Consider the following 25,517-nt stretch of genomic DNA (forward strand, 5'->3'; position numbering starts at 1 on the left):
AGTAATTACTGACTATATTAATTAATTCTTGCTTGGTGACTTAATGTAATGTATAGCCTTCAATCTTTTGTTTTTGTTTTGTTATGGCCTATGACCACTGTGCGACCAAAGCAAGTCTAGAAACACATGCGCACCCAAATGAAAATGTTGGCTGTGAAATCTAACGGCGAAACTTGTGAATCAAATTCAAATGGTAGAGAACTGGCCGGCGTGTTTGGCTCTACTTGGAAGAGTTCCAAAAACCATTAGAAACATGCCATTTTATTATGGACGTTGGTTCATTTCCATTATGCAAATGACGACGGCGGCATTGCCTGCCTGCGCCAACAATGCGTCACATTTTGTTTTTGTATGGCTTTCATCCATCTTCTTCGCCGTCGCCGTAGCCGCCGTCGCGGCTCTTCGCTGCCGAGGAAGGAAGGTCAATGGCAACTAAAATTTCTAATATTTTCTATTTGGTGGTGGTCTACAAGTAGTGGTGGTGGTAAATAACAGGTGTGTGCCAGCGAGCACTCGTTTTCCGTTTTCTTGGTATTTTTTTGAAGATCTACAGAATCGTTTTATTATTGTTGACTGACTGACTTACTTTGTCTGGCAAATATTGAAAGAAGTGTGCATGAATATGAATATACATACAAGTATACTACTTGTAAATATGTCGGATCTGTTTTTATTTGCCTTGGCCCTGCGTTCGTCTGCTATTTGCCTTTCAGCAGAAACGGTTGTATAAATCTCTTCCTACTTATCTTTTGTATACTTTCACTTGAGAGAGAGAGAAAAGCGAGAGAAAAAGAAATGTGGAAGGTGGAAATTATTAATCAGCAACGTTTACGTTTGTTTTTCCTTGCATTCCTTCAATTACTAACAAGCTAAATTTGGCGATGTGCTAAATATAGCTGATCAGAATCAGACATTTATTTTCCACCTACATACAAACATGTCCGGACAAACGTCATTGCCGTGTGGGGGCGGCGGGTGTGAACAGATATTTCATTTTGTTTATTTATTTTGGCCAAATTTTTGGTATTGATGCAAACATTTCGAATATTCTGGCTAGTGAAAACAATTTGTTTTTTTTATTGCCGATTCTAGAATGTAGGCCAAGGGGTTGTCATGCTTGTCGAAACTTGTTTTAAGTGAACTTCTAAATCAGCTCGCCATAACACACTAAAGAATCTGCCGAGTTTGTTGTTTTTATGCGTCTGTACGTATATTATATACGAGTTTATTCCTAAGGTCAATCCATGCCGTCTTTAATTGTTGTTGTTGTTATCACTTTGCGTCTAAATTTATCGGCATCTGTTGTGGTAAGTGTTAGTCAGAGGTTTGGAGTGTGAAAAAAAGTCCGAACATATTCCATAAATCAATTAAGATCGTTTTGGCTACAACAAAAATACTGTGTTGAGTTCTTTGTGGGGCCGAATGGGCACATTTCGCGACACGTACAGACTAATAATAATGTTACTGTACAATTAGACCATACGTAATGTTAGAAATGGTATTACATATTATATATGGGTGTGGCCGATAGCTATTTATAAAAGCTAAAGCCCCGAAATGCGAACAAGTTCAAGTTCATGTTACACAGAGACTATTCGTCAAGAAATTAGGTTAAAAGAGAAATCGCATTTTGGTATAATAATACATATTTAATATGATGTCATAATTTAGTTATATTTTTTTCGAAAAACGCTCTGTATCTTAGGAAAACATTGGATTTCTTCGGTCTCAAATATGAATTACTTTTTAAAACGAAAAACACTTCAATTATGGTTTAAAATTAAGGAACAGACCTAATTAATTTTAAGGTGTGCTGTTAATTAACAGAGTTGCGGGAAAACATGCGATTGTAAGGCTTACAGCAAGCGAATTACTAACTGCTGTTAATGACCTAAATAATTGTAAGGTGTGCTGTTAATTAATATATTCGCGGCCTATTAACAGTGAAGTAAGTCGATTGCGATTGTAAGGCTAACAGCAAGCGACAGCTGTTAACAGACCGAATTAACAGAGTTGTGGCGGGGAAACATCGAAGAAAGTCGATTGCGATTGTAAGGCTTACAGCAAGTGAATTACTAGCTACTGCTAACTAACATAGACGCAGTGAAAGCAGCCAAATGTGATTGCATGGCTCAATAAACCAACGCAATTACTCATTGTCTGAAGCAGTACGGGTTCGAGGTACGTGCTTAACTATCCGTGGCCTACACATGTCAAGCATCGAGTCCGAAACCTATTTGCCATTGATCGATTAGCACTTGTCATTCATGCAGTCAGTCAGTCTGTAAGTAAGTCAACGACTAGCCTAAAATTGACAGCTGGCGGGCGTACGAGTAGTTTTTTGTTTGTGAAAGATTTGGCATTTGGCATGCCATAATTTTAGGCATAGCCCATAATGCGGCCCGATCCGATCCGACGCATGCTGATAAAGTTCAAGTTGAAATAAGCACTTACGAATGGAAGCGTAACAACAATGATTGCTCATGCATTAGCATAAATGCAAAAAGCAAACGCAAATCAGCAACGGCTGTCTACATACGTGATTTGACTCTGCCTCGCATCTATGTATATGGTAATAAAAGCAGCAACAAAAATACCAACGCAATGACACAAAAAGAGAGAAAAAAAAAACAGAAGGAAAAACACACACAAACCGAAAACTGTGTGTAAGAAAGTTTAATGTATGCGCAGGTTGTAAAATAAAAAAAGACAAAAGATTTAACGCATAAATTGCAGGCGATGCATAGCTAATGAGGCAACAGCACGAAAGAGAGATGCAAGAAGATACAGAAAGGGGGGCGATGGGGCCAAAAGAGCCAAAAGGCGGCCGAGTCGACTCGAGCAGGGCCAGAGCCGAGGAGAGCATAGTGTAGGTGACAATGAGAATTGAGTAACGCGAGCAACAAGTAGCGGACCCTTGCATACAAAAATAGACGGCAAGCATACTATAAGTAGAGACGAAGAATAACCTACAATGAATTAAATAAATAAATAAGTAAAATACAACAAGGCAGCCGTCGTCTAACAAAAATAACAATTGAGCTGCAAGCGTGCGAGCAGTGAGATAACCCGCCCTGTCCCACAGATCACAACTTAACTGAAAGAAAGCCACTAATGCGTAATAATACACACACGGGTTTGCAATTAAATGAAGGTACAACAAATCTGTATATATGCAGATATGTGTGCATGTACGTATGTAATAGACTGGCCACCAAAAAACGTTTTAATTGGCAAAATAACATCATCATCATTGTTTTGGGTTAGGAGAGTGGCGGGGGTTTGCGGGATCCATCCCCTGCACTTGTTGTTGATTGCTCACATTTGTCAATGACTGAAAAGATACAACAACAATGGCATACAAATAAAGCTGTTCACCTCAAGTGCACGTAACTCTGGCTGGCTCGTTATTATAAATACTGGAATTTCTTTATTGTATTGAACATCTTTAAGTTGTTTCCTAAATGAGTGCTTAATTAATTACAATAAGCTTGCCATTGAAAGCGGATAAACAGAAAAACAGGATAAAGAATGTACCTATATATAGTACATGAATATATGACCCCAAAACGCTGGTGGTCTGCAAATGTCCGTAACAAGAGCAGAGGTTTAAGTTCATTATCGACAGACAGACAAATCTTAAATTGTTTAATCAACTTTATGCGGCTTCATCAAATCTTTAGAGAGTCTCTCAAATTTTGCGTTTCGCTCTTTAATTAGTTGACAAAATGTGAAAAAAATCACTTTCTATTTGAATATTTCAACAGCGATAAATCATTTTTATAAGCTTAGGGGATTTTGAATTAAAATAAATCCAATTAACATTTCAATCAGTGAAAATAGCCAGCATATCTGATGGGCCCTAATTACAAACTAAACCTAGCAGGCTACAACACAAAAAATATTACTTATGTTCTGTTACTTTCTTACTTTCCCACTCGTATAGTCATATCCTGTTTAGATTTATCCAATACTACTAATAATTATTCGTACCTAATAATTTGTGGTAGATTACAGATTTCATATAGCCTTTGCAGCTCATTTCCCCCCTTTGGGGTATAAATTTCAATTACCGCTTCTTGGTGCACACTTACGCCATAAAAGGAAACTTGTGCCCTTGGTAGCTCTTGCCGTTTGAGCTTTGCGTGGATTGCCACTTGCCTTTTCGTGTTTTCCCACGTGCCACACAAAACCCCTAATAAATCAGCCCCCAATTAAAGTTTCACAAACCAAGTTTGGAGCCCTTTTCACCCCTTTGCTGCTGAAATTTGTCTAATTATTCAAAAAATGATTAATTTCCTTAGAAGTAAATAACAATAAACTTCGAATAAAGTAAAAAAAAAAAACAAAATGTAAAGAAACGCAAAATAAAGGGCAACAAATCTAAAATTATAGCCTAACTGCAGGCTATAATAATTTCTAATAGGTATGTCTGCCTATTAATTGTATAATCCATGGTTCTTTATTGTTTAACTCTAAGCATTTGGAAGACACTCGTTCGGCGCTTTAGTTTCAAAGAGACCGTATGTGGTTACAACATTACTTATTTCTTGGCAAAGTGCTATCGATAAGGAGCAATTAACTAATTCCCACTGACTTAAGCATTTATGACTTCACATATATACGCCTTCAAGGCAGCAACGGCAATTACAATATCTGTGCTACTACTTAACGGCTTAAGTGAAAATAAAAAACTTATTAACGAAACGAAAAAACAAAAAACTCTTACCGAGTGGGAACAAGTTTATAAGCCAGTCCACAAGAAGAATAATAAGAATAAAAATAATAATAATTGCTGCTATTGCCTAGCAAGCGGCAATTAGTATCAGGGTAGAAAATAACTTTGATCGCGTGCTTTATAAAATTATAATTGCCTGTAGCCAGACTGATCTTCATTTCTATATATTTTTGAGCAGCTTGGATTAAGTTGGCAGCCCAACACATAGACACAGGTTGGTTTGCAGTGTTGCCAGGTGCAGATGTGGGAGAGTGGAGTGGACAGCACTGCATTGAGGGTATTTGAAGCCTAACTTTGAAAACTGTCAGTCAGAAATTACGGTAAACCCATTGAGATTATACTGAATCTATAGTCATTATGTCGTAAACCTTCATCTGCAGAGAAAATATCCAAGAACTACAGTAGCAGCAGTTAGAAAATTGCAATTTAAAAAGTTCATATCCATACAATACTTGTATGTATAAAAAAAGAAAAAAAATATGACTAAATAGAACTTACAGGTTCCAAATTTCTTGGACACACAAACCTTACAAATAAGTACTCCACCGATCCGACAATGCAGACTCCCATAACAAAAGACATTATATATTCTCCCGTGCTGCCCATACAATTATTTAACCAACTTCCTATTCCTTCATTCAAGTCGAACTTTAGTAACATAGGAAATCGATTTAAAAAAATCGAAATTTAAGACTATATAGTACAATGTGTGGCCGCCTTGTTACCTTTCTAGTTTTGAACTTTAAATAAACATTATATAATAATAGTGTGATGAAGAAACCGCAGGCGCATACCTCAGATGCCCACGAATTTATTCAATAGGCGCTTTAATCAATCAGTTTGCGTTTGGCGCCTGTCAGGGACCGTTTAGCCCCTTGAGCTCGGCTCACGGCTGTTGAAGGTTTTTGCGCAATTGGCTTCGAGTTGTCTTCGAGAGCTTTACACGCGCCATCAAGCTGCAGGGTGGAATAGAAATAATAAACATACATACATACATACTCGTATGTACAAATATACATTTGCGGCAATTGTAGCGCCATAACCAACAGCAACAACAATTTTGCTAATGTAGTGCAAAAAACTCACACCGACAACAATGGCAACAGCAACAGCATTAACAACAGCAACAACAACAAGCATTTTATGAATTATTATGTTGGTGGCCAGCAAGAGGGCGCGGCGCGGCGCGGCGCCAGCATGAAGCCAACAACAATCATAACAATGCGCCAGTGAGCAAAAATTAATAACAGTTATGTACAATACAATGTACATGAAAGTAATAGCGATAAATAAAAAGGCAGCAGACAAACGGACAAACGGACGAACGGACCGAGGAACTTGGCCGGGACATGCGCATATAATAAATCGCTTATTTTCAAACATAAATTTACATTTTTGATGATAATTCTTGCCGTGTGGAGCAATTGGTGGACCAACATCTGGGCGTTTACAACATTTAATTTCGACTGCGGCAGCCCTCCTCAACAAACAGCCAGTCAGGCAGGCAGATCAGACAGCGGACCTGATCCGTCCCATACCACCATCACTTAGCCATTGTGCAAATTAAAATGGAAACAAAGTCAACAACAATAAAAAGCGAGAAAGAGGAGAAGAAGTTGCACTTAAAGGCGAAACAAAAAGTAAACTTTATTTTATTTGTTTGCTGTGGGGAGGAGGGCTCAGCAATGTCAATGTTTAACTAATTAACACAGTCAAGGGTGGTAATTCAGAGATGGTAGATGACGAGGGGATTGCTGAACGAGGGTTGTCTGTGGCATTTCATTTCACAAAATCCAACAACTTCTGACTTTAATGTAGCTGTAAAAAAAAAACCGCAGACGACAGGCCAGAACCAGAAATTGCCAGGAATAGGTTAGGTTAGGAGGGTGAGCAGCAGAACCAATAAATAATAGAGAGCAGCTGACAAAACAATCGCAACAAAAATATTAACATCATCAGCACTTCAAGAAGCAGATCACATTTCACTTGTGCTTCTATACCCTCGGAAAGGCAGTTATGATTTTAGGCGGGCTTTTGAGACACAGCGAGTAACGCAACACAGATTTCACGCCAGTGGCATGCAAAGCCAGCAATTTTGTTGACTCAGCCAAGCCCAAATAGTTCAGTTCCGTTTGAAATTTAAGCGGGAAAATGTTCTTTTCTTGAGCATTTGTAATCTAATATCAACTTAAATCTGAACTCGAAAAGAAAATTATTCATAATGTTTTCATTTTCGAAGCATTCCTCTCATTTACATTATAGTCCAGTTGCGTTTGAAATTTAAGAGGGAAAATGTTATTTTCTTGATCATTCATAATCTTTATTAACATACATCTGAACTCGAAAATAATATTAGTCAGACTGTTGCCATTTTCATATCATATTCCTCTAAGAAATGCTCTCGTTTACATTGTTTCAAATAATCTCAGAACGTTTCTATTGCAATGCCTCATGGTCTACAAATAATAATTAAAAGTCCCTCAAAAAACTTGTTTTTTTTTTTAGTTTTTTTTTAATCCAATGTCAACCTTAACCTAAATTCGGATTGTTTGCAGCATTCGGAACGTTTCTATTGTAATGTTTCATGTCTGGCATTGGTCTAGAAATAATAATTAAAATTCCAGCAAAGAAAACTTGCTGTCTCTTCAGCATTTTATAATTTAATATCAACATTTATGTAAACTTGAATAGAAAATTAGTCGTACTGTTTGTATCATTCCTCTAAAAGTGCTGTCAGTTCCAGTGTTCCAATTGAATTCAGAACGTTTCAATCTTCAATTGAAATTGTTGAGTAAAAAGGGAACATATTTAAAATGAATTATTCATAATATCTTGCCTATTATTTGCTTGGAAAGCAAGCATTCATTAAGACAAAATATTTCAAGGCAACCTCGTGCTTTCTTTTACATTGTTTCAAATGATATCAGAACGTTTCTATTGTAATATCTTATGCCTGACATTGGTCTAGAAATAATAATTAAAATCCAATGAAAGAAAACTTGTTGTTTCTTGAGCATTGTATATTCTAATATCAACATTTATATGAACTCGAATTGAAAAATTGTCGGATTATTTTTAGCATTCGCTTTCGGTTCCACTGTTTCAAAAAATTTAACTAGAAATGGAACATAAGAATTATTCTTATTATCTTTCCGAGCAATCATTAACAACAAATATATCAAGGCATTTATTTTGAATACTCTGACAATCAATATTTCAAGGTCAAACCAACAAATAAACATTTTTGTGCTATTTTAAAAAGATCTGCAACGAAATCAGCATTAATTTGTTATAAAAATATAACCAAAATAAGTCGGTCGGTGCCAACCATTTCATAGATGTATGTATGACCCTGAATTGGCACATAGTCCCAAAAATTTTCGCAAGAGTATTTTTCATCTTTGACACAACATACATTATGGTGTCGCATCTTGTTTTCATTTTCGACCAAACAATCCAACCGCCCACGTCAGAACCAGTAAATAGATCAGCCATTATGGGGGGCGTGTGTCACTTTTCACACTTAATCCGATGAGGGGCAACAAACAATATAAAAATAAGTACAACAACGAAACAATCCACTTGTGGAACATGTTTGTTAACTTTGACAATTTGGCCTTAATTGCAGAGGACAGAGCCAAAAAAAAAAAAGGATGCTGCACAATCTGAATACATATACACTATGTGTGCATCCTATGTACGAGTATGTGTGCTTCTCTCCCTCTCCCTCCTTTCGTCGCTTTGTCATCCTTCCGACTGTGCGTGCTGCTAATAGGCGGAGCGATAAAAGCCACAGCTACAAACCGGGGTAGCAGCGTTAACATGACACAAAACAGGACACCAGCAGCTGAAAACAGCAGCGACATTTTGTTGGCTATGCGCCCTTCATTCAACATTAATGGGTACATTAAATACTCGGGCCATTGAGCATATTTTTGTATCCCCACCAATGTACGCAACCTTGTTCCCATTTCCGACTACGATCGAATTCGGCGAAAATTTCTATTTTCGCAAATGAGCCAAGTTTCTTGAATTGAATTCAAGCGCCTTATTGTAGGTAATTCGTAATTGTTTCGACCTTTGCCAACACATTTCTGCTTGTCGAAAATTTCCATGGGGATACTTTTCGCATTCATATTTTTAGTTTTTGAATATCGAAAAACTAATCAAAATGTATTTCAATAACTCTACTTTATTTCTTAGTTCTAAATATATGTACTTAAGTATCTCTCAAAAATTGTAGAATTTCTTTTCAAAATGGCAATTGCATCTAATCTGTCATGAACTTTACTATCTCCGGTAAGATGTGTTTATTATTGTCACGTTAATCTTATCTAATAAATACCGCAGCGATTGCGTTACTTCCTCTCTAGCTAGTCCAGAACTCAATCTGGCGATGATGCAAGCAAATCGTTTTTTAAGTTGTTTTTAATTTTCCACATCATTACATAAACACTGAGAACAGAGCCTCTTGGCAACAGGTGACTTTTCACGATCATCCGCCACTATTGAATTCATCTCGTGATAAGTCTTATCTATTTCACAACAAAGCTAACATTTCGGTTCAAGGCATGGGGCCAGGCCTTTTTCCAATCAAATTTATTCACAAATCACACACTCAAAACTTCAAGGTTATTTCTCCCTCGTCTCTTTTGGCGCGTGTAGCGCACATTTTGAAGCCTAACCAGCCGAACCAACCATCAGTGTCCTGCAGAACCTTTCTACTTAATTTGATTGGAATATGCGCACAGCGCCGTAGTGTCAGTGGGGGATTAGCACGCGTCACAGTCGACAAAGCCCAAAAGTTATACACGCCCTCGCCCAGGGGGTAACCAGCCAGCGCCCATAACACTGTACACTTAAAAAAAAAACACATTAGACTGACTCTGGGGCATTCTAAATTAAAAGCCAATTGTGCAGTTAAAAAAGTGACGTAAAAACTGATTAACTTTTTTTTTTCTAAAATCTGAAATCCTTAGAAAATAATTAAAAATAATGAGATGTAGATTATATAGATAACTTTTTCATCACATAACCCTAGCTTTATTATAGAATTGACATGTATTTCCTATCAGAGCATAATATTAGTAGACTTTATTTAAAATTATTATGTTTTTCAAGTATTTTGAAAGCAAAAATGTTCGTGTCATATAATTTTTTAATCAGACGTTTTGTGACTCTCTATTTAGATAATAAAAAAAGATAATTAAAAGTACCTGATAATATAAGTAAACAATATTATAAACAAAACGATGTTGTTTATGAAAACAAACACTCTCTGGGTTGCATAAACACTTTTTTTATGAATAATTCATTTTGGAACTTAAGCTGGAAAGTTATTCTTGAGATTGTGTTTAAAACCAGTCTTGTTAAAGAAGTATACAATTTTTGTTTAAAGAATCCATTTTAGAATTAAAACTGGAAAGTTATTCTCAAAATAGGTAAAAAACCAGTCTTATTAAAAAAAAGCGTTATTTTCTGAATTATTCATTGAACCAGGGAATCTTTTAAGCAAAATATGATATCAGTTCTTCAATTACTATATTGTAATGTTTTCAACAAATCGAAAAAATCCTTTATTGTTACACATGGTTTGTTTTTTTTTTATTTACTTAATAATCTAATCTATTTGGGAACTTTTTTTTCATCAAAAAAGTTCTAATAAAAAGCTTTTACAGTGTGTGTGTGTGTGTGAATTGAAATTGAAAGCGTTGTTCCCATGTCCATGTCCATAACTATAACATTTTCATTCTCAAATATGTTTTGATTGTGCCGTCAATAACTGCCACTCAATGGTTAATTTCTATAGCAACGTTCCAATTGTTGCTTACATTGTGAAATGGGAGCAACATTTGTCGGAAATGGCTTCGAAACGACGCGACGGCTTCGGTTCGTTTTTTGACAAAAGTTTCGACTCGCCAAAAAATTTAAACTCACGAAAACTGGGCAGGATTTTCAGTGCATTTGCTGTCTGTCCGGATGGCAGTTCTGCAGTCCCACGGTCTGTCCTGCCGCTCCGTCCCGCCTGTCTGTCAGTTGTCTACTGTGCTTTGGTTGGCTGATTGTTTTTGGCTGCTGCTCTGCTGCTGCTGCTGCTGCTACTACTTTTCCTGCTCCAAAATGTCAAAAGCGGTGAAAAATGAAGCACACACTTTTGATGTTCTGTTGTGTTGTGGTGTGTGTGTGTGGTGGGGTGTGTAGTCGGGATATTGTTGTGGGTGTGAGCTGGGTCTGGTACTGCGACTGGGACTGGGACTCGGTCTGGCCATGCAGCAACACGGTCTCGTCCTCCCCTGCACCCCACAGCTCGACGTTCTTCTGCTCAGCTTGTTTGGCCGCATTAATTTTTCATTGGTGTGCGTGTGTGTGTGAGTGCGTGTGCATGTGCGTGTATGTGTGTCTGGCAGCTGCCGGCAAGATAAATCCATAAAACAATTTGAGAAATTAAACAATCAAAAGGCGTTAAGTGTTGCTGACTGTTAGCCTCTTTTGGGGTAGTTATAGGCAGCAGTAGCTGCGAACTGTTGTTGTTATTGTTATTGTAACTGGTGTTGCTGGTTGCTGATGTTGTTGTAATTGCCGCTGCCGCTGCTGCTGCTGCTGCTCTCTGTTTTGTTTGCTTACTTGATTAACCCTCGAGCTGCGTGAGCATTTGCTTTGACTTGGATTCGTTTTTGTCACTCCATCATGAGGCTTACAAGCACTCTTGAATGTCTCTTTTACGAGCGCAACAAAAGGTGTGAAAAAATGTGCTGCTTTTTTTATGTGGCTGATATTTGTTTTGGTTTTCGGCGGTTTATTGGCTTGGCTGTGGAAGTGGGCCGAAACGAGCTTGTTGCTGCACTAAAGTGTTTTTGACTTTTGTTTGCCAACAACTAAAAGGTAAGTTTGCATTCAACTTTTTAAATGTTGAAGACGGTGGGCAGGGAAGTAAGAATGAATGAATTCTTTAAATTTCATTTGGCATTGGCTGAGCTGCTTGGCTGCTGGGCCGCTTGACTGCCAGCCTATGGCATTAATCTCAATTAACTTATAATGCCATACGAGTATACCTGGCTGCTGTGCGTTTAGCAGCACACACAGCACTTCTGCTACACTTCTTCTATCATTTACACTTTGGCGCTTCTTTTTTATTTTGTTGTAGTCTTAATGGCCAATTGGCCGTGCGCCACAAGAAAAAATTCAAGAAAAAACACTAATTAGCCACATTATGTTTTTGAAAAATGTTGCACAACCTAGACACAACAAAATGAGCTGCCGCGTATATTGGTGTAACGCCAACGTCAGTTTGTTTGTATGTTTCATTGTTGTTGCGATTGTTGGCACTGATTTTTGTTGCTGCTCTTGTTACTGTTGTTGTTGTTGTTGCCGTCGTCATCACTTGGCATCATATATTAAACGGCTGCCAAGTGACATTGGAATTTTGGGGGTTTTTCTCTCTCTCTTTCTTACAAGTTCAAGTCTCAACAATTTGCATTCTACAACACATTTTATTTTCTGAGAAAAGTGTAAATAATAATTGAATTTACACAATTTCTCAAAGTAAATCTGTTGCGCTCTTCTGTTTAATTTTCTGCCAGCTTCGACTAACTTGTGGACTTGTGTAAAAAAGTGAGATTAGATAGCAGAACACAGCAAATTGTTGCGAAAACTTTTTGCAACTTGTAAAATATTTGAATTAGAAACAAACAAAACTCTAGCTTTTCAAATCTCAGAAATAAACAAAATTAAATTTAAACAGCAACCTAAACGGCAGACAAGTTTTGGTTGAAGGACTTTTCATTGAACAATTATGGAACGCAATAGTGTTTGGGGCTTTCATAGATTTTCCAACATACCAAGGTTTGTCTGTTTCTTTATTTGCAATAGACATACATTTTGTTTCTACATACTTCTTTAAAATCCAAACAACTTTTTATAATTCCATATGGAAGAGCCTTGATATCCTTTAATAGTAACTTGTCTCAATATTTTTGTTATTTTTGTGCTCCGAATATAATAAACTTTCAGCTCAAAAAAACTTTTCTCCACACATGACTGTTCGTTAGAGTTATTCGCACTGGGTAATAAATCTCTCTCCACCGGTCGGAGTTTTTTCCGTTTTTCTTTAAACATTTAATAAGGAATTAATGCATTAAAGTTCGCATATTATTTACTGATTGTTTAAGTAGTTTCTTAAACTTTAATTTGGCTCCAACATATCGTAGCTATCTTTTGATAATAATAATGTAATTTGTCTTTTTCGTATATCAATTAATATGACAACCTATACCTATACTGACAGCTCATTTCAAACAAATAAATGCATAAACTACAATTCATATCTTTAGGAACCATCGTTACACAGATAACTAACTCTTTATATCAGATAACGAAATCAAATTGTAAAATGATTGTTTATGAAGTTTCTTTTTACTTTATAAACATTATATTTGTTTGCAGAGAGGAGCGTGGGTACAGGTACTACTCTTTATTCATTTCCCACATGCCTTGATATGCGATCCAAAAGTACACTTCCTCCCATACAAACAAACACTTCTGTCTGCTGTGCACTTAACAGCGCCCACACATCGTTTGCTGTTAGTTAACATTGCTCTGCAAATATTTGCAGTTCGCTTTACATGCCAGTCACCCACTACTGATTTTCTTTACTTTTACACGCAAAACGAGCTCCTCATTCGATAACATACGTACATACGTACCTAAGTATCTATGTACATACGAGTATTTAGATACATACAAGTATGTACACATATAAATTGACATTGAAAACGCTTAGAGGCGTTGCAAATTTCGAAAGTGAATAAAATTTGTACATTCGCACAAGTCTAGAAAACACCTTATTTATTTATGTATGTGCCATGGGTTTGTATGTACATAAGTATATGCATATGTATTTTATGGTCGGTTAACAAAATGCCGCGCTTAATTAATGCAAATGCAAAGCAAACGGCCAATTATGCGGCCAATGAGCGCCACCGCATTCAGGTGGTAAGAGCTATATAAACGATTCGAACAATGTGATTTAGTTGTAGTTTTCCAAACGAGCGATTTAAGTAGCAACAACAATAGACACAAAAACTTTGAATATGAAGACAATTCTGGGAGCTAGATTTGGGACGAAATATTCAAAATGTAGCCATAATCCAGATAGTAATACAGACAATTAAATTGTTATAATATTTTCATTAATATACATATTTGGCCAAGTTTTGTTTCTAAAGCGCCTTCTTTTAGAGAACGATCTACTCTTCTCTCTACCTTTCACTTTTGGAATTGCTTTCCATTGATAAGGAATGGAAGTCCACTTCTTCCGCTTCAAAAGTGATGTTTTCGATAACAAAATATACTTAAGAACAGTCTTCCGAGTTCATCATCTCTTATTGAAATATTTTCTCCTTTTTTTTTTTTGGGCAGATCCAACGTGACGACGGATTGCCGCAGGAAATTTGTCGTCAGTGCAAAGCTCAATTCCTGATGGTTGCCAAATTTCGAAGGCGTTGCGTGCGCATGCAGCAGCGTCTAAAGGACTATGCCAAGGATATCTTGGAGCGCAAGGCACGACAAAAGATGTCAGCCAAGAAGTCAACTCCAGAGCAGGCAGATGCGAAGGTTGTGGATGAGGAGGAGCAGCAGTTGCAGCACAAGAAATTGAAAATGGAAACGCCAGAAGCAACAACAGTAGCTTCCGATGAGGCCAAAGAAATGAGGCTTATATTCCCGCCACCAGCTACCCAAAAAATTGTGCTAAATTATAAGGAAGATATGGAAGTGACAGCCGAGCTGCCCGAAAAATTAATGGCCACACCGCCCACGCAAAAGAATCCAAAACTAACGCCAGCTAAGAAAGACTCGACTCTGACCCTCGACAACTGTGTGGACTATATGCATTTACCGGAGACTCTTATGGAGCGCAAGCGTCGCATGCAACAGGAAGAAGAAGCGAAGCAGGCACAACAACAACAACAACAACAAGAGCCTGCTGATGTCCATGTTGCTGATGCCAAGACTGAAGATTCGGCCGATAATGTTGATGCAGCAGCATCGCCGAAGCCGGCCAAATTGCGCAAAATGAAGCTGCAGCTGCGAAAAGTGCGCACAATGCCGACTCGACTCAATGCCGCAAAGACTGAAGCGACGACAAGGTTGCAGCAGAAACAACAGCAGTCCGAGGAGCCCATGGAAAGTGAATTTTCAAAAGTGCCGTGGAAGACAAAAGCGGCTCGCAAGGAGATCTTTGATTCCTGCTCATCGTCCACCTCATCATCGCCAGTTGTTGGATCCCAGATCGAGAACAATTCGTCCGAGCACCTAAGCGACTTGTCTGTGGAGCAGTGCGAAGGTTTCGATAGCGATGCCAACTCGCCCAATTCGAAATCAACGACATCCGAAACGGACAGCCTCAAATTTCCCAAGAGCAAGCCGAAAGCATTGGTTAACAAAACACTGCAGGGGCGCGGCCGTCGTCGACGCTCTACTTCTGTATTGATGCCGGCGAAACATGCCCGTCGCGCTATGCTACTAAAAAGAAAGGCGCTGCAGGAGTCTAAAGTGCAGACAGATACTACTGCCGGGCTAGAGCCGAAGCTGCAATTCGAGGAGCTCACCTCTTCGACAGAACCAAGCAGCCAGCAGGAGGCTAAGGTGGAGGTTGATGTGCAAAGCTCTGCGCAATCATGTGTGCCGGTGGAGGAACCGGATGTGTCCTCCACGCATGAGCAGACAGAGCAACAACAGCCAACAAAGCAACCTCAAGAGCCACAGCAATCCGAGGAGTCTCAGGCGCCGCAGCAGGATGTTACCTCAACGAATGAAAAAACAGAACAAAAGGTAGTCACAGAGCTGCAGGAATCTGCCCCGGATTCAGAGCAACCCCAGGGACAAAATCAACCCTTAGATGATCCTGAAACGTTAAAGGAGCAACCTAAGCAGGCAGAGGAGCAACCACAGGTTCACACCTCCGAGCAAGCACAGCAGTTGGCTGAGAACGTCTCAGAGGTACAGGAACAACTGCCAGAGCCGGCGTCGGCCCCAGATCAGAGCCTTAAAGAGCCTTATCAGATGATGGTCAGTATTCCGCTGGAGGCGCTCACTCAGCAGCAGCAACGGGCTTTGTGTGCGCATCCAACCGAAGGAGTTAACAACGTGCCGAAGGATAATGTTGGCGTCGATGTCGACGATGTTAATAATAACGAGAACGCTGAAAATTTTTGCCAGAGTGCTACAGCAGATAGCTTCAATTCTGCTGCAGCACTCAGAAATGCACAAATTGAAGCAAACAACGACAAAGAACTGGCCGCAATCCCATTACAAGTGGCAGAGACACCGCCGCCATCGGCACAGCCACAAGAAGACGCCCAGGCGGCAGAAGAAACTCTGTCCGACACCGACTTCGAAATGGAGATTCAGGCACCGCGCTGTGCGCCCAATGCGGATGGGGCCGCCGACTCCGACTTTTTTGCTCAATTTCAGGAGCATTGCAATAAAACGCTTAACACCACTCCGCCACCGCTCAGCGAAGCGAAGCGGCAACTGGAGGTGGAAATGAACGATGTGGAGACAACGCTAAATGGCATATTGAATGAGATGCAGGACCAGCACATTTATACGCCCGTTTGTCCGCATGTGGATGAGTTTCTGACGCCTGCAGACTATGCGCCACTCACAGAGCAGGACTCGTCTGGAACTGCGGCCAGCACTGACAATAAGACAACGACCACAAATGGATCCAACGAAGAGCTCTCCACAATCATCGACATGAATCAGAGCCATTACGCACAGCCGGCTGGCAATGAGAAGACCAATAATACCTCTAGTGATCCCTTTGAGACCTCATTCGCTGGCTATGAAGTCTTTACGCCCGTCCACAATGGCGGCAGTAGCGCCCAGTCCGAATTAATTGGTTTCCAGAACGACATACCATGTTTTGAGACAATTCAGGTTAGCAACAATAGCAATGCAAGAACTGAGTCTGCGGCACAGAGCAGTTTGCAAATGGAGCTGACGCAGTTGCTCAATGAACTGCAGCCCACAACGACGACGACAACGGCGGCAGCAGCAGCACCACCACCACCAACAACAACAGCAGCAACAACAACAGCAGCATCAGAGCAACAACAACAACAATCCTCGCATTTATACGAGCCACAGCAACACGTTGCTACTGCTACTGCATCCTATGAGCAATCAGCGAACGTAAATTATGCCACAACAGCAGTAGAAGCCGCCGCAGCAGCAGCAGCATCAGCAACAGCAACAACAACGCTTTACCAAGCAACGCCCACTCACACGGCTAATGCCAAATTGCAGCTTATTAATGTGCCCGCTGAGCCCCAAATAAATCTCTATACGCAACAACATCAGCACCAACATCAGCAGCATCAGCAGCAGCAGCAACTTGTGCCGCAGCAAACACAACTACAATGGTCTACAGTGGGCGGTTTGGAGGCCATAAATACCTCAACACAAGTCGACAATATTTTGACGCACAGTGGCAACAATAACGCAGCAACAACAACTACAACCACTTACTATATAAGCGCCAGCGATCTCTATGCTTCCCACCATCACCAGCAACACCAACAGCAGCAGCAGCAGCAACAACAGTCAATTACTCAGCAAATAGAAACGCATCAAACATTGCCCAGCTATGCAACGCTCCAGCCGCAACATCTACAACAACAACTGCAGCAGCAACAACAGCAGCAGCAACAGCTAGAAGCCAATGAAAGTTATATGGAGCATGGAAATCAACCAATTATGATACTCATACAGCAGCCAGAGCTGCAACAGCCAGTCGCATCGGCCAGTAATCCGCAGCAGGCGCCTTTGCAAATCTATGGCCCGCCCTTTAGCAATGAGCTGCATCATCAACACCAACAACAACAACACCACCAACAACAACAACAACAACAGCAGCAGCAACATCAACAGCAGCACCAGCAACATCAACAGCAATCACAACTTCAAGTACAAAATCAAACAGTATTAAGCATACAACAGCTACAGCAGTATCGACAACAGCAATTGGAAATGTTGGCCAACGGCCGGGATCGGATGATCTCGCTAAAGTGTCGCTTCTGCCATAATGGACCACGTTTCACCAGCAGCCTGGAGTATAGCAAACACATTATCGAGCTGCATCCGGCCGTAGCGCCATTCAATTGTCCGCACTGTCCGCTGTCGTTTGCGGGACGCAACAAACGCTCGCAGCACATTCTCACCCATCATTTTATCCAGCGTTTCCAGTGTGGTCAGTGCGCACAAGAGTTTCCGGCCCAGCGTGCTCTCGACTTGCATTTGCAACGTTATCATGCACTGCCAGAGGCTGCCACCACATCCCAGGGGCAGGCACAGACGCAGACACAGGCACAGGCACAGTCGCAGTCGCAACCACAGTCAGCGTCGCATGGCAACGGTGCTGTGCGGGTGGAGGAGGTGCAACTACAATTGGCCGAACCAAGTGAGTGTGTGGCTGGCGGCTCGACTTGACTCGCCTCGACTCGACTCGCCTTATTTTTAAATTCACACTTAACCCTTAACATGTGCATAATTCCAATTGTATTCTCAGCTGTGGAGCTAACACCGATGCATTGTGAGAGAACCAGCAGCAGCAGCAGCAGCAGTGGAGGAGCTGCCGGAGGAGGAGGAGGAATGGTCGCTTGCGGCTTAGGAAGCAGCGGATTGCCACGCAAGTCGCGCATACTTTGCTGTCCCGACTGCGAGGATTGTAAGTAACAAAATGTAAAATTATTCGCACTGTTCCCATTTCCAATTTTTCCATTTTATTTTCATTTTTAAAGCTTTGCCTTTAAGTTAGTGGAATCAAGAAAAATACAGCAAACCAATCGGTTTCAAGTGTAAATTTAAATAAAGTCTACTTTTTAAGAAAATGTTTCATACATACTTAGCTCTGATTAATTGCATACCTTTCGACTTCATGCCGTGTTATGGCGTCTTTCCTTTGCAAAACTCAAAAATGTTGACGAATTCTTAAGAATGTAAAGCCTTATAATGAAAAGTTTTGTGATATAGTGGTGTCCGTCTGTTCGTCCGTCCGTCTGTATGAAAGCAAGCATCTCAGAAAGTATAAGATCTTGAATAACCAAACCTGGTATGCAGATTCTCCTATGTCCGAGAAAGTACAACTTTGACCTTTCATTATATTTTTCCCCCATTTCTCTGCCATTAGTGATTTTCAATAATTTCAATAATTTGTTAAAGTGTACTCGTATTGATGAAAATACATAAATTCAATTCCGCATTAGAGGAAACGGAATTTTTATAAGCATGCAGAATATTTGAAACTAAATTCAACATTTCTTTGTTATTATTAGAAACGATACAAATTAAAATACTATAATGTTCGGAAAGGTCTTATTTTAGAGCCTCCTGTGCGAAATGTGTGTTTGCGAGCATCCATCCATTTAAAATATCATGATTTCTTTTAAGCTTATTTTTGTAAGAAGAGTCAAAAAGAGTCCAAAGTTCTAGATAATTGCAATGTTTGTTACGTTGCTTGGGTTTGGAAATGGGAAGCCCGAGTTCACAATAGATCACTTATTAAGTAGTTGATTGTGAACCAATTTGTAAACCCAATTATATACTATATATATATCTATAAAATCTCTTTCTCTGTCAGGCACCTCGGCCGATGGTCAGGGCCATCAACATCACTATGATGAGCTGGCCGCACCGCCCACAGTCTTAACACCACCCACAACAATTGCCTCGTTGCCATCACCCACACCATCGCCACACATAACGCTCCCCAGTCCGGAGCAATCGGAGCCAGATTCCACGACCACATTGCGTCAGTTTCGGAAGCGTCGCAGCTCGCCTTGCGTCCCTTCACCGGCGACGTCGATTTCGGCACCCGGCACTCCAATGCCCCTCATACAGACCACGCCGGCACCCTCGCCCTCCTCCTCGCCATCGTCGTCAACCACCGATGGCGGCGCAACACTGCAGCAGAGCGAGCTGCGTGCCGGCCATCAGTGCATCTATTGCGAGGAGCGCTTCACCAACGATATTGCACTGAGGAAGCATCACCAGTTGGCCCACGGTGCTCAGACCACTATGCCGTTTGTGTGCTCCATTTGCAAGCGAGGTTACCGGATGCGCACCGCCCTGCAACGGCATATGGAATCTCACGATGCCGAGGGCAGACCCTACGAGTGCAATCTGTGTAGGGTGCGCTTCCCGAGACCGTCACAACTCACGCTCCACAAGATCACCGTCCATCTGCTCTCGAAGCCGCACACATGCGACGAGTGCGGCAAACAATTTGGTACGGAGAGCGCCTTGAAGACGCACATTAAGTTTCACGGTGGTAAGTTTGGGATGCGCACACGCATGTGGTGGTATCGGAGGAGATCGGTGTAGTAGCTTCCAATGGTAGTCCTACCCACAAGTGCTCTAAAAATACTATAGTGTCCAGTCTAATACATAAACGAAATATAGAGAAATACATATTTCTCTATGTACTCGCTTGCAATGTATTTCCTTTACTAACTCAAACCATTGTTATTATTGTTGTTGTAATTTCTACACTATAACAGTTTTTTCGACCGTGATTATCCGCCCTAGCAGAGGTAATAAGCCTAACTCCCTAATCATTGCCATGACAATTAGAAAGAAAGAGCACAGTGGAAACAAATTATGCTTAGCCTAGAACTAACTCAGCTTTTGTGCACAACAAATAAACGCTAGTTTTAAAAAACTAATCACTAACAAGCTAAGTTGGAAATCTCGAGAGATATAGCTTTGCAACACTCCCGATAAATGCGCACTGCATGAACTTTATTTGTTTTTAAACAATTTAATAATTACTTAGGCGTACTACATATAACACTTTTTATAAAGCAGAAAAAAGTGTTGTCTACCCTAGATTTTCTAAACAATCAGGAAGGAAATAAATTAGTCATTCAGCAAATAAAGTTTTATAAAATAATAACACTATCGATGGCACTTGATAAGCGTTACATGTAGTTGATTCCCAACGAATTCATTCCGCGATTACACTTTTTAATTCTCGATAGCTAACCAATTGTTATCGATATTGCAAAAGTTCAATCGTTAGACAACAAATATTCATTTCAAATATTACATTTTATTACTATTGCATCAACAAATATGGGCTGTCGATACAGATATAATTGTAATTTGCACTTGAAAGATGAGAAAGCCTCAAAAATAAATGTAGAATCATGTATATTAACGCCCCCACGATGGTGGAATTATATTTCGCCAGCTTCCTATTTACCATTGCATGTACAGCTGTTTTTAAATTAAAGTCAATTTGCTGCTTAATTATCTTATCAAGGCTTCAAGGCTGGATGATTTGGATGATTACCAAAACGAATAACAGTCAGGAGATAAGTGAATACGCTGAATCGCTCTTGCTATTTCGCTTTATAAAATATCAGGCAGAGAATTAAGCTTCAAATCGACATGCTTACCAAGACTTATTAGATTTGTAATGAAATGCAACACATTAGGGAAAGCATTCGCAAATGGTCTAACAGAAGAGCCTCTAACGCCTTTTTGTTTCAAAATCCAATGAAAACCATAACTTCATTTATTATCCCGTAAAGTAAATGGAATTTCCACTAACCGAATCTGTTCGCTATTAATAGTACTTTGCAAGTAAATAAAACATTATTAACCTAAAATGTGAAGCTGTTATTTCTAAACAGCGTTGCCAACACAATTTCAATACAAATGCGTACAACCTTTACATTCCATTCCAATCCGTTCCCCTTCACATGTGTGTCTGTTAATACCAGAATCATGTAAACACACACAATCACTGTTAACTTGCTGTTAAGGGCACCTTAGACACACAGATATACCGACTGTTAGAGTCGAATATGTTATTCAATGTTAAATCGTATGTATGTACGTGTTGCCCGAAAACCCCCCTGGAAAATGTGTAGAATGTACTTTTATGATTGAGAACTGAACGACGAGCTACAAAGCCATACATTGTTTATTCCAGAATTGGGTTATCCGTGCGATCAATGCGATTGCACATTTACGTATGTAAAAGATTTACGAAAACATCGACGCACACACAACAGCGAGCTATTTTACAAATGCGATCGCTGTCCTCGCTCCTTTTTACATTATACGAGCTTTCGTGGTAAATTTTCGATTTTCTGTGTACAAAATGCTTATGAATAATATTAACTAGAAAGTAGTAACAAAGTTAGACTAAAGCTCGCTCCCCTGCCCCGCCTGCTCTTCACCAATTGGCGCTAGAAAAACCTTTTCTCACAGTAATTTATCCTTAAATATTTCATTAATATTAATACGATAATTAATATTGTGTTTTTTAATTTTTGTGCAGCGCACATGAACTCGCATTTGCCGCTGGGCGTGTTTCTGAACGACGATCAGTCCATGCTGCCAGCCGCCAAGTCAGGAGCAGTAGGATCAGATAGAGTTGGATCACCCGGCACCATAGTCGTAGCCGATGCTGTGGAGCAGACCGTCCTGACGCCGCTGAGCAGCGATGATGGTCATGTGAGCAACATCATGTCGCCGACTGGCCCTCCAAGTATTACAGTAGAAGCGGACGTTCTGCCTCCATAACCAATGGGGCCTCATTATTATTTAGTTTATAATAATTATATTGTCTACAATCAACAAACAACTGGACCAGGCAGCCGTCAGTATTCGAACGCCAATGGGCCTTCTTCGTACTACTATTGTTATTTTTAAGTGCAAGTGCGACGAAATGTTTTCCCAAGGAGCGAGTTTATGTACACTGCGCTTCCATTGTCAGAATGATTGCAACTAGAGATAAAAGTATTGATAGAATGAATGCTACAATAGAGCCAGCTCGACACGGAAATACCCTGTACTCTCCAAGCAAACTAGATCGACAGATCGAGTTCTCTCGTCGTTCTCTCGCACTCGTTTTGCGCTTCGGGACAGGGTATACGAAAATCAAATAGACTGCCTTGAATGCAACAGAGGTGTGGCACGACCTTGCGTTTGATATGATATAACAATAACAATAATGGTTATATACACGTATATGAACCAGAACTATAGTAACCCTAACTATATGTATAACTTAATGTGTAAGCTAGTTTCTATATATAAATAAAACACATACCTATATTACATAATTATGTATTCATTAAATGAATGAACGTTACTTGAGATTCGCAAACACAAAAATATAGTAATACGAAATTTGTATTATTATACGCTTCCAAATCATACGATCTGGACGCTATAAGTTCGTTTTAGTTTGATCATTGAATAGAGCACTCTAAACAAAATTAGTGTTAGCTTAATTTACACATTTTGTAATGCTACTGCAATGATATAGAATTGTTTCAACACATGTTTAAGTAGCAATATAAATACAATACTTGTAAAACAATAAAAGTATCTAGAATATACTGAAAATGTATTTATAGAATAAAACACTGCAGTTTACAGTTATTATTTCAAATTAGAGACTTCCAAAAAATAGTCTTTCATTTATTCCACATTTTATTTTCACAACTAACAGCGATAATATCAATTGGATTTTTTTTGTTGGTTTAATCACTTTTTCAAAAACTTATGATAATAATTAATAGTAAGAAGAAGCTCTTGGCAGTCAAATGTAGATTTCTTTTCCTTCGAGCACTTTTTCCGATTTTGGGGATTAAATATTAAAGTGATGTTTCGTTAAAGATGGAGGAAAAATTGTTGAAAAGTTCGAAGTTTGCCTTGTGGTTCAGTTTTTAATATTTCAAGTAAATAAAAACAAGATTGTTTCGAATTGTTATACAAAATAAGTGGTTTGCTTAAAGCGCAAATGTGATTTTAGCGATTTTTTTAAAACAAATAACTTTCCCATTGAAAAACAAATTGTTTTCGAATTTCCATTTAGTAAAAGGTACATGAAATTAAAAGGTTTCAGAAACAATTATATTTTGTTTTATAAACAGTTGACTATTGGGCTTGAAAATAAAATTACAGAACTTGGCACTTGACATAAGAAAATCATAAGAAAGAACCGCTAGGATATATATTGATATTCTAAATTTTATGTTTTACATAAATCGGCAGCTCTGGAGATTTGTTTTCTTATTACATAATAAAGGCTTTCGATTTGGTTGACAACTTTGGAACGATGCGACCACGGGATCACTTTTTAAACATTAAAATGTATCATATTATCATATCAAAACAATTACTATATATGTATAGGCTAAGAATTATAAATAAAACCAACGTTGAAGAAATGGCAAACTGTGGAACCATTATATCCATTATATAGAAAAGCGATACGCTATAGGAAATTAGTTTTATTTTAATCAAATGATTTTCGGGGTGTGTATACAAAAGAAGTTTCGCAAGAGCATCTAATCGTAGTACCAGTCCAGGAACAACAAGGAGAACGACATGACCAGCAAGAAGAACAAGGACCAAACACGCAAGCCAGCATTTCTCTGGGTAGCCTGGCGTATCTGTTCATTCGCATCCTTCACATTCTCCGTGGTGCCCACAACGGCACTGGCAATACGCTCGATATTGTGTTGCTGTATCGCCACCTGAAATTATTAGACATTAGTGGGTTTTCAGCTCGGACATTGCTTGTGTGTGTGCGCACCTTTTCAGTGAATATATCCTGCAGCTGTGCTATGTCCACCACGTTCTTTTCAATCTGCTCGACTTCCTCGGAGACTCCCTGCAGCATATTATAGATATGCACATTCTCCGCCTCAAACAGTTGCATATCCTCTGCACTCAAGACATCCTCATCGTCGGCCTGCTGTTGTGCAGACTTTTGCAGCTCCTCATCGAGAGCCACCTTCGCCGAGGAATCGATCTGCTTGCTGGCCTGACTACGTTTGCGCAGGCGTGGCTTATGGCCACCCTTTAGTGGACTTCCGTTGACCAACTTCTCGTCGTTTTCATTGTCGTTGTCATCCCACTCGGCCCAACTGTCATTGTTCCAGTCGTTGTCCTCGCCATGATCCTCCGCTTCCACCTGTTGCGTCGCATCAGGCTGCTCCTCGTCGCTAGCTGTGGCACTGGCATTGCTTAGCTGACGCTTCTTCAACTTTCCACTTTTGGCGCCTGCTGGACGCACTGGTATTTTCTTTTTGTCGGCGGCCAGCTTCAGCAGCCTATAGGTCTCCAGCTCGTGCTGCACCCGATACTTCTTCTGATCCAGATAGATCTGTTCGACGCTGTGCAAATAGCTGACCAGCAGGTCTAGCACCGCCTCGATGTGCTGACGCTCCTGTGGCTTTCGCTTAGCACTCTTCCAGTCGCTGCGCATCTTTGCCAGGTGCTGTGTGTAGTACGTGACGAATTTCTCCGATTCCCGATCAATCAAATCTCGCTGACTGTCGGTCATATGTGCTGCGCTCTTCAAATGCTGCCCTATACGCATATAGGCGGTACGATTCTCAATGAGCACGTTGCGCAGTGTGCTTATTTTGTTGCACACATCTTTGGCCTGTTTGGCAAAGTCATCGCGTAGACCTGACGCTCCAGATCCTCCAGACTTGATTCGTTTTTGTTGTTGCTGCTGTTGCTTGTCTTGCGTTTTATTTGATGTCATTTCGGATTTGCGATGCAGACGCACCGTCATGACGCTGGCCTTGAACTGTTGCGTTATATCCATTATAAAGTCCTATCTTTTATGCCTGTTCCTCCATTATTCCCTTTCTTAAACTTGAATTTGTTCGCTATTAGTTCCACATCATCGTAGTGTCAGCAACAACAGGCCTTAACCAGCACTAGCCTGCGATACAGTGCTACC

General features: G+C 40.0%; 2 protein-coding genes across 3 annotated transcripts in view; one reads left to right on the plus strand and one right to left on the minus strand.

Moving 5' to 3' along the window:
- LOC115623349 (protein split ends) overlaps positions 1 to 22,870 on the plus strand; it is a 45,399-nt gene extending 22,529 nt beyond the window's left edge. For both annotated transcript variants that reach the window (XM_030517633.1, XM_030517632.1), the window contains exons 3-6: positions 14,156 to 18,200; positions 18,309 to 18,467; positions 19,380 to 20,069; positions 22,089 to 22,870. In XM_030517633.1, coding sequence (XP_030373493.1) covers positions 14,156 to 18,200; positions 18,309 to 18,467; positions 19,380 to 20,069; positions 22,089 to 22,333 — 5,139 coding nt within the window. In that variant the 3' untranslated portion in view covers positions 22,334 to 22,870. The remainder of the gene's footprint in view (positions 1 to 14,155; positions 18,201 to 18,308; positions 18,468 to 19,379; positions 20,070 to 22,088) is intronic.
- Positions 22,871 to 24,031: 1,161 nt separating this feature from the next.
- On the minus strand, positions 24,032 to 25,449 carry LOC115623792 (syntaxin-18). Its single transcript, XM_030518334.1, has 2 exons — positions 24,357 to 25,449; positions 24,032 to 24,297 (listed from the first exon to the last, which is right to left on the minus strand). Exons 1-2 carry the CDS (start codon positions 25,377 to 25,379, stop codon positions 24,109 to 24,111), a joined length of 1,212 nt encoding a protein of 403 aa, XP_030374194.1. The 5' UTR covers positions 25,380 to 25,449; the 3' UTR covers positions 24,032 to 24,108.
- Positions 25,450 to 25,517: the final 68 nt, after the last annotated feature.

This window comes from Scaptodrosophila lebanonensis, unplaced genomic scaffold (genome assembly GCF_003285725.1).
Source record: "Scaptodrosophila lebanonensis strain 11010-0011.00,11010-0021.00 unplaced genomic scaffold, SlebRS2 tig00000053-arrow-pilon, whole genome shotgun sequence".
NCBI lineage: Eukaryota > Metazoa > Arthropoda > Insecta > Diptera > Drosophilidae > Scaptodrosophila > Scaptodrosophila lebanonensis.